Genomic DNA, 12,327 nt, shown 5'->3' with positions numbered 1-12,327 from the left:
TGCTATATGACGCATGCGTTAATGACACATGACGATTATTAAACGCGTACAATGTAAAGTAGACGCGCATTCAAAGTTGCATTCATTTAACAAGAGAATTCAAAAAATTTGCTTGAAAAAATAGATGGTGCCCGTCGTCCTACCGTATTTTAGAATGTGCTCTAGGAAACAAAAAGGTTGGGAACCCCTGCTGTATATGATTCTACCTTATCATAAAATGCAAGTAAATTACAAAAACAGGACCTGCTCTTTAAAACTCCATGCTGGCCATCATCATACGTATCAAGGATTTAGGCCTAGAATGGCCTGTTCCAGCCTTAGAAGTCATCGTTGAATCGTTTAAGAGGACGTCCTGGTTTTCTTTTTCCTAATGGCTTGTACTTTAAGGCTTGTTTTGGTAATCTTTCTGTTTTCATTCTTTGAACGTGTTCCATCCATCTATGTTTATATTTTTTTAATTTTTTCAATTACTGGTTCTTGGTTTAATTCTTTCATAATATCTTCGTTTCTTTTGTGATCAAATAGGGTATACTTTGCAGTTTTTCTCATAAACTTCATTTCTGCTGTTGTTAATCTTTGTTGTCTTTTTGTTTTATTGTCCAGATTTTGCTTCCATACATTAAGACCGGTAGGGCTAATGTATTGTATACTTTTAGCCTGGTTTGTTTTTGAACTAGGTTTGGTTTAAATATAGAGTTAATTACTCCTGTTATTTTTAAATATTTTGCAATTTTTATGTTTATATCTTTTTCATTTTCATAAGTGATCATACATCCTAGGTAGTTAAATGAATTCACCTGTTCTAAGATCTTGTTATCTAATACTATTTTAGTTCTTGTTGGATCTTGTCCTTTAAAGGCCATAGTTTTTGATTTTTCCGTTGATATTATCATACCATAATCTTTGGATATCTCATTTAGATTTAAAATAGCTTTCTGTAAGTTATCTTCAGAATTTGTAATTATTATTTGGTCGTCTGCAAAGAGGAGAGTGTTTAAGTTAACTGTAGGTGAAAGTTTAATTCCTTGATGTAAATTTTTACTCCATTTTATTATTATTTCATTTAAGTAGATATTAAAAAGAGTTGCTGAGAGGGGACATCCCTGTCGGACCCCTTGGTTTATCTCTCTTGTATATGATAGCTCATGATTTAATCTTATTTGTATTTGATTAATTTCATATATACTTGTGACAGCTTTTAGGATATTATTTGGTATTTGTCTTTCTTTTGATATATTAAATAATATGTATCTTTTAACTTTGTCAAATGCTTTTTCAAAGTCAATAAATGCAATATGTGTTTCTAAATTATATTCTCTTCTTTTCTCTATTATTAATTTTAGGCAGAAGGCTGGGTCTATACATGATCGTCCTTTTCTAAATCCATTTTGTACCTCTAGAATAAAGTTTTCGGAATATTTCATTAGTTTGTTATTTAAGATTCTGCTGTATATTTTGTAACATGAATTTAGTATACTGATACCTCTATAGTTTTTAGGGTCATCTCTATTACCTTTCTTAAAGATAGGAATCACAATTGCTTTTTTCCATTCTATTGGGGGGGATACCAGTTGAGTAAATTTTATTTAAAAATAATAAGAGTCTTCCTTTGAATCTTGTTCCTGCGTATTTATATAGTTCTGAACCTAGCTTATCTTCTCCAGGTGATTTTCCGTTTCTTGTTTCTTTCAGGCTGATTTCTAATTCTTCTTCAGTTATTTCCTTTTCATTTTCGTTAATTGTTTGCCAGTTGTCTTTTTTAAAATATTTGTCTGTCCACAGTTCTGTGTAGTAATTTAGAAATTCTTCTAATTTCAATTCAGTGTTTAATTTTATGTTTTCTTTGGTATCTGCATTTAGGTGTTTTAAAATCTTATATACATTGGGTCTTATTTTATATAAATCATGTTCTAAATTAGAAACAAATTTATTCCACGATTCTCTGTCTTTTTCTGACTTCTCTTTTAGCTATGGCTCTTATTCTTTTATATTCTATTTCATCTTCTAATCTTTTACTGCTTAACCATTTGTGATAGGCTTCTTTTTTCTTTTTGATTATTTCTTTGATTGTATCATCCCTGCCATCATAAAGAATGATATGTCCATCAACCCAATTCTGTATTCTATTCCTTACTAATCTCTCCAACACCTTGACCACAACCAGACTGGCCTATAATTGGAGACTTCTGTCTTAGAACCATGCTTGTGGAGTGGTACTATTTTGCCTTCTGTCCACTCCTTAGGAACCTTACCCACTGCAAGAGTTTCATTAAACAACCATGTCAGGGGCATAGCTAACTGTGTTGCCCATTCCTTAAGAATATGTGGTGATATGTCATCCATTCCCACAGCCTTATTCACATCTAACCCAACCAACATCTGATACATCTCTGTTTCTTTCACTTCCAATTCTCCTAATACAGGTAACCCTCGTATAATGCAGTTTCAATATAACAGAGTCTACAAATTGTAGTAACCCTTGTTGAAAGCGGCACTTATACAATGCGGTTTCGATATAAGATGGTCTACAAACTGTAGTAACCCTTCATCTTTTCATGTATTTTTCAACGTGCGACTTAAAAATCAAATTTTATCTTCATTAAATTTGTGTCTGCCCCTATCGCACATGTAGTTATAAATAGCAAATTTATATTAGGGGAAATACCCTTTAGCATGCATGTACGTCAATTGTTTACTGTATAAAGTATTCATTGTTGACAATTGTCTTCGTTTTCTGCCAGGAAAGCACATTAAAAATCATGTGTGTTAATCTCAAGCTGAGCACTTTTTTTTTTTAGTGAGTTACATACAATATGTAATGTTTTTTTTTTTATGTAAAAAAAATTATTTTTATAATAATGGCCACTTAGAGCTCTTTTGCAATATACGCGTTTGTTACTAGGGATAAACCCACCCACTGTAAACTGCCAAGGTAACAATTGAACACGACTGAAGATACATTCGGTTTCGATCAGCACATGAGACTCAACCTTCGCGAACTTCTTCATAAGTGCTCCAATATCTTCAATAGTGAATTAATTGATGGGGAAATAGATTTAAATGAGGAGGAACTGGTACAATTAATAGATGACGTTGAACCAAATGGCAGGGAAAGTTCTGCCAAAGATTCTGATTGTGATGAATCCGTTAAAGAATTCAGTTTAAAGAAATTAGCAGAAGGAATGGACTTAGCAAGAAAGTTATTTCATGGATAATGATCTCTCAATGGAGCGCTCCAGAAAATTCACGAGACAATTGGGTATTTGTTTAGCTCCGTATTATGAACTTAATAAAAAAATTGCAGCATGGCAAGCAAGGTCCTATTACTGACTTCTTGATAACTAAACCAGCCGAAGTATGCAATGAGAATTATACTAATTATGTCCGAGAGATTTCAAGTGATGACGACGTCCGGCCATTCGTAAGTAAAGAACATCTACGAAATGTTAGTTTTGAAGAGAATGATGATGATTAAAATATACACTTTATTTTATTTTGCCTAAAACATTCATGCATTATGTGCAATGAAGTTTATGTACAATTTGTAATTTTTATAATTTTATACTATGTATTTGTTTCATAGTTTGTTTTCTTAACTTACATGAATTACTTGAATTAAATAAAAAAATATTTTTGTTGGATATGTCATTGTTTATATAATCTTAAAAAAAAAAACGATTTCGGAACCTAACCCTACTTTTTCTATGTGATCTGAGTTTTGCATAACACAATTTATATAATGCGACATTTTTGTGGAACCTAACATCTGCATTATATGAGGGTTACCCGTACTTGCCTCTCTTCTATATATTGCACTGGATCATTTATGCCAGTATGATAGATGTTGATAAAGTGCTTGTTCAATAATTTCACTATATCCTTTGCATCTGTTAGTCTACTGCCATGACTATCCACCAATATTAATCTGCCATAATTATTCCTCTTGCTTGACCAGCCAATCTTCTCTCATTCTTCACTTTTTCTTTCTTTACTATGTTCATCACCTTTCTAGCCTGCACTTTATACTCTTCATGGATCTGATACCCCCTCCATAACATTTTCTTTTCCAGCAAAGTTTGCTTGATTTCACTGTTCATCCATTTCACTCCATTTACTCTATTTATCCTACTCTCTATTTACTCGCTTAACCCTCAGTATGCAGTCATACATTGCTTTTATCAGATACTGCCTTCTGAGTTTCCATGCATTGTCAACATCTTTTCTGCTCAGCTCATCTGCCCAGTGTACTAATGCTAACTGACTACAGACCTTCCTATAATCACTGCTTTATACTTCCACATGTATCCATTTTTGGCAGTGACCTTTTCTTGTTTCATCACTTCCCAAACAAGTACCTCATGATCATGCTCACCAACCGGTGGCAATGCCAACACTTTGTTAACAACTACATCTTGTGAAGTTATCACCAAATCCAAAACATTACAGCCTCTAGTTGCTGCTTAAGATACTTATCTCTTAGAAATCCCACAAACTCGTTCTCCTTGTTCCCATCCTTCCAGTCTATATTCCTGTAATTAAAGTCTCCTATCAGGATCACCTTCTTTTTACATGGCCAACTAATTTGCCTAAACATTTCACAATCGGTATTCTCTTTATTCCCTGGCTTATAACAGCATCCTATCAGATATACTAACCTGTTTATTTCAACTTTGCACCACACCACACAGATTCAAAATCTGTGCAGGCATTATCAACTTTCACACTTTGTAGACACAATTCTTCTGCAATCATTAACAGCACCCCCCCCCCCTCTTTTCACATCTATATCCTTCTGGAAAATTCTATTCCTGACATCACATTCTCCTCAGACAACCAAGTTTCACTTATTCCAATTACTTTTGGGCATACCATCTCAATCAATGCAACAAACCCATCATTTTTGTTTCGAATACTGCTTACATTTGTATATAAACATAACATTCGCTGTGTGTTTGAGGCCATTCTACCAGTACCAACATTCTCTATTTTAGCTGTTATACTATGCCTCTCTCTCTCTCTCTCTTCGGTTTGACCACTCCTGTTTCCATGATCCTGACTGTGATTTCCATTCCCACCTGTCTCATTCTCATCTTGTGCTGCTGCAACCACATCTTCAACCTCATATCCATCTTCCTCCTGCTGTGCAATCTGTTGATTTGCTATCCTGTTCACAGGTAGACTCTGATTATTTGTTACATTGACTTCTTGACTCTGTGCCTTCTCAAAAAGCAATAGGCTTTCTAAATGCCCCAAGCCAAACCCATTCAAATGTAATCTATCAGTTTTATACCATTCGAACTTTCCTTCAAATTCACACCACAGATTTACAAATTGAACCTCCTTTGCCTTGTGCAACTCAGCCATCTTACTATTCATTATCTCCACTCTCCTTCTCAATTCACTGTTATCATATCTGGGCAACATGCCTGCAACTTTCCCAAAACACTATTCTTCTTTACCTGCTGTAACAACTTCAATTTTCTATCAACATTCTTCTTCTCCCCAACTAAGTCATTTATGCCCACGACTACCACTAATTTTGATGCCCAGTATTTCCTTTTCTGCAATGCATTGGTTATTTGCTTTGTTGTTCCACCAGGAAAGCATGTTTTGTGCATTTATTAGTAATCACTCCTCTAATGATTGAGTCCCCATAGACTGATATACGACTATCCTTTGACTGTTTCTTTATAATATATTAATTCCTCCTTGTTATCATCAGCCAATCTCTCCTTTAGTTTAATATCCTCTTATTCGTTAGTTTAATATATTCACAAGTATAGAGAAGATGTTAAAAGTACAGATTATCTTCTCATGTTGTGGAGATCCAGTAATTTCCCCATCTTTGAGGGAACAACAGTAAAACACCTACACAGGATGTCTGCCAGATAACATGCAGGACTAAACCAGATAACACTTTAGCAGGATCTTGCCATCTACACTGCCAGGTCATGCCTGGGTGGTGGCTGTGTAATGGTATGTGAAGGGCACTGTTGAGGCCATGTTGTAGCATGAAGTCTGGATGCTCTTTTTCTCTTCACTTCATCTTTGGCATACTAGCATGAAAATAAACCTAAATAATTGTATTGTTACTGTGCTAAATTAAATAAAGCCTTTCCCAGAAATTTAAAAAAAAAAAAAAAACTTCTATATTTATGGTATAAACACCAACCTTGGATAATTCCATTATCACCTGCAGTCATCCAAGTCTATTCTCCCATTTTTGACTGAACTTGAAATCTCTGCCAAAACAGCCACAGCCCATCTTAACATCATCAAAAGGAATAAGATTTCCCTGCCTCATTAAACCTCTCATTCATCAACTGTCTCTATTCTCCCAGTTCTGAAGATCTTCCTGACCTCTTTAACATTCTTATCTGTGAAGCTTGATTTTATGCAATCCAAATTCTCTAACTGCAAAGTCATCTTCTTTTGTGACTTTAATTTAAACAAACAATTCTAGCTGGCTCCTTTTTCGAATTCCACTGATTAAGCTGGAAGAAAAGCAGAGATATTTGCTGTAAGTAATAATTTTAAACAAATCATTCATCTCCCAGCCAGGATTTCCAACAATCCTTTTCTCATACTCATTGCCCTGGATCTTTTCTTAACCAGTTCTCTTTCCAGGTATGTATGCTGTTGAGGTGACTGTTCCTTTTGGTAATTCAGATTAGTCATGATCTCATCCAAGTTTTATCTCTTATGGAACATCCTCTCTCTCTCTTTCTCTCTCTCTCTCAGCCATTTATAGTCTCATGTAGTTTGGTGTTACAATTGGGAAAATTTCTGTGACTATCTTCCTTTTTGTTTTCATTCTTCAGAGCCAGATACTAGTTGTGATCTAGTTACAGAAATTATTCATGTTGAAGTTGAGGTTTTCCCCACTCTGTTCAAAGTTTCTGTCTTATTTCCAAGCTATGGTTTTTCCAAAAAGAAAAATAGGGTACTTGGGTGGTTCAGAAAACAGCTTATCAGGAATGGCTTGAAACAAAAGCCCTAGCTTCATTCACAGCCTACACTGGAGTCTGCAGTACTTGGAAAGCCATCATTAAAATTAAAAAAAGCTATCTGACATTAGATAGTACTAAATGTAGAAAACTTATCACCCATGCCACTGGCAGTTGTATCTTCTGGTCACTCTCAAAAACCACTGGGTGCAACGTTTGTTTATCTATGTTTCTACCTCTTTCTCATCAAAAAGGTATCATTGCAACATCACCTAATAATAAAGGCCGACCTCTTAGCATCATTCTTCTTATCCAACTCCTGCATAAATGATGAAGGCAAATCACTTCCTGGAGTGTTGCATCACATGCCTCCTGTAGCCTTCCACCAGAAAGTCATCAGAAATATCATAACAACTTGGATACCAAAAAAGCTTCCAATCCTGATGGAATTCCATCAATTTTCTCAAGGCTCCTGAACTAACACCTTTTCTTTATCATCTCCAAACTATATTATAATTGGCTAGTTTTCTGTTTTCTTCTCTGGGACTGCCTCTTCAACTTCTTTAGTCTGGCATGAAGTTAAGAAATTTTCAGTGCACACAACTTCTTCATATGTCTGAATGGATTAACAGTGTTTTCTTCATTTTACCATTGAGTCTCCATGGTTTGATTCTTGTTTTCAAATGCATTTTTTATTGAATAATATTCATAGACATATGAGTCTTTGTCAGCCTCTAAAAGCTACTGCACTTTGATTACTTTTAGAACTTTTGAACATTTTTTTTCCCCGTGCAATATTCATTTTTATCCTGCTCAAAACTATATTTTGATTACTTTGTTTCAATTGCTCTGTGTATTCTTATAGTCTCTATTCTCTTGTGTCACAAACTGTTGTGGAGATTTGATAATCAACAATAACATAGCCAGTGAGACGTTTCTTATTTCTCATATACATCCATTGAATTTGTATGCATATTTATTGCAAACAACTTGTTTAGTGAAACATGGTATTGACTAGTCCATTAATCAGAAATCTAGAAGATGGCATTATTATTAGCTTTTCTCTTTTTTCTCCAAATTTTTCCAAAACATTTTGTCCTACTCAGCTGTTCAAATCTCCGACAAGAACCAGCCTTTTTCTTTGTCAGCTTTCTTCTCTAATGTCTTGAAATATCCCTCCACTTCTTTTTTAGAACCTTTGTTAGGCCACAGACACAAATAACTCATTCTTAAGTTCTCCATTTTGATGTTTGCTACTTGAAATTGCTTACCATCCAAGATTGTGGTTAATGTTCAATATGCTGTATTCAACACTGACATTATAGCATAACTAATCTTTCCTTTCTTTCATTATTGCCTGAATATAACTTCTTGTATTTTGTTATTTAGAAGCAACTCACCTGTTGTGTTCTTTGCTTCGGTCATACCAATTATTTCACATAATATTTCCCAGATTCCCCTACTAGTTTCACTTTTCCATTTGATACTTATGTTGAATTCTTGTGTCCAGTTTAAGCTTTGCTCTAGTAGCTGACTTTTCATTTGCCACCTCGATTCCTTGATAAAAATAGTGAAGACTTGATTTAACTAGATGATGTGCCTCTCAGCACGATGTTTCATCATGTTGTATCATCCTTTTCTTTTGGTTTAATTCAACAGAGAATACAGTTTGATTGGCTAAATCCCATATTTCTAACATATCCTTATTCATTCAGCATTGAAGTTAGACATTCGCCCAGAAGCTCATTTGGTTCTACGTATCCATAAAAGGCTGTGTGGAGGTATACAACTGGGAAGAGATCCCAGTTGTATACCTTTAACCCTTAAACATACCCATTAAAATTAATATGCTCTAAAATTAGATAGTTTTAAATTAGCATAAATTTAAATTAAGTAATCCTACAGGCAATGGACAAGATATGGAAAGGTAAATCTTACTAAAAAAAAAAAAAAATTAAAAAAAGTTAGCTTTCCATAAAGCTGAGACTGCCAGAAACATTCATATTCACACATGGTTGTGAGACATGGGTAATGGCCAAAGACTGAAATGACTATTGACTTTGAAAGGGTATGTATTATGCTATAGAAATAGCATAATACATACTGTGAATTGGATGGGTGCAAAAGGTAACAATTGAAGAACTGTATAAAAAAAGTAAACTGCAAAGAAAATCGAATGCAAAAAATTATTCAAAGGAAACTTAGCTTTTTGGACATCTGCGGTATGGATAAAGTAGAAAGATCAAATTCTATTCTTGAGAGACACTTGTGCCATTAAATTAAGAATTATAAACACGTTAACACAAGAATATCAAGCCACTATCCTCGGTGGCTTGATAGGAACAGTTTTTACAAGGATAGTCTGTTAGTTTCAGACTGAAATATTTGGCAAACATTAAAATATTCTTGTGTTAATGTGTTTATAATTCTTAGAAAGATCAAAACCTTAAAGTTGATACAGCAGATGATATAAACAGAATAGGATGACCAAGACAAGAGCAGGTAGATAATGTGAGGAAGTGATATGTAAAGAGTTTACAGGATTTAATACCATGCAATGGACAGAGAGAAATGGCAAAGAATGGTGAAAAGAACATCACTCTAATGAGAATTGGACCATGGGCACTGATGATGATGTACACAGTGATCCAGCATAAATCATTCACCTACCTCCATATAATACCAGATAATATAAATTCTCCCAACCCTGGACTTTTTTTTAACCAGCTTTCCCCTCCAAATTCACCTTTGGTATCAGCTCTCCTCTTGACATCTGACTATAACCTTTTTTGTTTTTCTATGGCTTGTTCCTCTCTCTCGGCCAATCTCAGCCTTGTATCCTATGGTACTAATGGTGACCTGTTGGAATGACCATTGAGATTTCTATGCCCGTTTTCCATGACTTGATTATTGCTTTTACTTTCCCGATTCAATTGCTTGTTCTAATAACTGAAATTATTCTTGCTGGGAAGAGTGCCTTTATTTTCGACTCAAACCTCATAATCATTATCCAGGGCTTGGATTTTCCAAAAGCTAATTTTGTTTCCAAGTGACTCAAGCTTCATTAGTTATCTTCTATAACTAATGCCTTAAACACTGATTTTCTTTCCATTCTCAAGTCAGGTGGAGATAATCTAGTGAACTTTAATGTTACCAAAACAATCCCATCTTATTTCCCAGAATAAAGGTCATCATCCTTCATGCTCCTTCACTTTGATAACATTCTGCATGCCAAGTAAAATTAGTTTTCTTTTCTTTGTTTTTTTTCTTTCATGTCTATCCTATCCTGGTATGCTGTACCACATTTATAGCCTCTTCAGTATCCAAAAATCTTGGTATTCTTTTTTGCTCTAAATATTATTGTTCTGTTTAGCTCCTAATGCTGTGTGCATGCATGCTCGCATGCACACATGCTAAATCCACCCAATCTTAGAATATTGTGCTCACATTTGGGGCAGCACACCAGAAATCTTCCTCGGAATGTTTGATTGTGTCTAGAAGAGTGTTATTTGCTTAATACCTTGCCCTTCTCTCTCACACTGGCTTCCATTGTTTTTCAGTGGATGCTCTTTCTGCAGTGTCCATGGAAATGTGTGTAGGAAAAGCAGCATTGAGCTGGTCAGCATTCACATACCATTTAGTTCCAGGTTTACTGAATGAATTTCTCATCTTCCTTTATTCCATATATCTCTGTCCTTCAGAACAGTCTTCCCCACATTGTTTTCCCCCAATGAATACTCCCCCCCCCCCCCCCCGAGATCTTCGAGAAACTCAGTAACAGATTCCTTTCATCTCTAATCACTTTCCAACCTGCACACAACTGCCATGTTATAGGTCTTGAGACCTGTTGTATATGTAAGATTGATATATAAAGCAGTATGCTTGATCTAAGTTCATTCCTTGTGAATTATCTTGTAAGTTTTTTTGTTTAGGTTTTAAAGTATGCTTCTTGCTTAAATTTAAGTTTAAATGATATTTCTTAAATAGTACATTATTTATATATAAACATATTTTTTTCTCTCTTTAGTGGCAGTTCAACTGCCATATTATGGCATCCTCAAGAGAACAGCTTTCCTGTAAAGAAGGACTCCAATTACGCTACCGCAGAATGGTACCTCGTGTCACCTCTGAAGGTGAGGGTTGCCAGAGTTCTAGTAAAGATAATCTTCAGGACTTGCCTGATAGATTAAATAATCATCCAGAATATAGCAATGAAATAGATGCGTTATTAACACAGGTGATTACAAAAGATAAAGGAATGGTATCTTGGGTATATGAGGAAGATGGACTGCAGATGGATAGTTGTCAAGAACGTAATTCTTCTACTCCACTTCTGGATGAACACTTAAAAGATGATAGTGATGACAGGCATGAGAAGAAAAAAGATGAGGATGAAGAGACAATGATGTCAGTGGCGTTTCAAGTTTTTATTCCATTTCTTATTGCTGGATTTGGGACTGTTGGTGCTGGACTTGTACTGGATCTTGTTCAGGTAATTTTTTAGTATATAATAAATTTCATAATTGTCTTATGAAAAAGTGTACACCATTAAAATCTGTCAGTGTTGTTAATGGCACATTATAACTATAATTGTTATAATTTTTATAATTATTTTTTTTTTTTAGAGAAAAGAGCAACAAATATTCTGAGCATTTTGCTGAGGCAATTGATATAAAGCCAACAGCTCCTAAATAAAAGTAGTGAAGTATCTTCATTATCCAAGTATCTTACACTTGGATTAAGGATTAAACAAATATAATTTATTGTCAAGTATTCACTTATTCTGTACATTTAAAATACATTTTTACACCTCATGCATAAATTTACCCTCAAGAAAAAAAAAATTTATCACCTAATAAAGTTTGCCTTTGGGCAAGATAGCTGCAGTTGGATTCATCGTGTTCTAAAATGGTTTAATAATAGCAGTCTCTGAACTTCTTAAATGACAAACCACATTGATGCACGTAATGTATTTTTCAAGAAAACAGTGCTAATCAATTGCAGGCGTAGACTTCTGTGGCTAATTGGTTCAAAAGATATATTTCGGTGATCACACCACATTTTTTATTATTCAGTTATACAAAATACTGAAATAATAGTTCCCGACAAGTTTCATAAATCATACATCTTCAGGAGGTAAATAGTATAACTTAAAGTTTAAACAAGAGTATTAATAAATACAAATGATAACCGTCTGGCTAGTCATAAACTCAAATAACAGAATGCAGATATAAAACGTCATTGAAGTTGAACAATACTGGACCGTGTCACGTGTTCTTGTTCTCGTTCATACAGTCTGAGCTCAGATTGAGGTAGATTTTTTATTAGAGCTGACCACACTTGGAGAATTAAACCTTGATTTTTATTGCATTGGGTTGGG

General features: G+C 34.5%; 1 protein-coding gene and 1 long non-coding RNA gene across 4 annotated transcripts in view; one reads left to right on the top strand and one right to left on the bottom strand.

The window, feature by feature from the left end:
* LOC150109197 (uncharacterized) overlaps positions 1-12,327 on the bottom strand; it is a 181,142-nt gene that overhangs the window by 10,988 nt on the left and 157,827 nt on the right. The gene's annotated exons all lie outside the window — the stretch shown is intronic.
* LOC150109198 (solute carrier family 41 member 1-like) overlaps positions 1-12,327 on the top strand; it is a 145,539-nt gene that overhangs the window by 17,903 nt on the left and 115,309 nt on the right. For all 3 annotated transcript variants that reach the window (XM_090411959.1, XM_090411940.1, XM_090411950.1), the window contains one exon: positions 10,975-11,439. In XM_090411959.1, the coding sequence (XP_090268085.1) occupies positions 10,996-11,439 (444 nt within the window). In that variant the 5' untranslated portion in view covers positions 10,975-10,995. The remainder of the gene's footprint in view (positions 1-10,974; positions 11,440-12,327) is intronic.

Source organism: Typopeltis vanoorti, chromosome 2 (assembly GCF_054136105.1).
Source record: "Typopeltis vanoorti isolate ZY-2024b chromosome 2, IOZ_Tvanoo_1.0, whole genome shotgun sequence".
Taxonomy (NCBI): Eukaryota; Metazoa; Arthropoda; class Arachnida; order Uropygi; family Thelyphonidae; genus Typopeltis; species Typopeltis vanoorti.
Note: the sequence above shows the minus strand (reverse complement) of the source record. Positions and strands in the feature narration are given on the sequence as shown.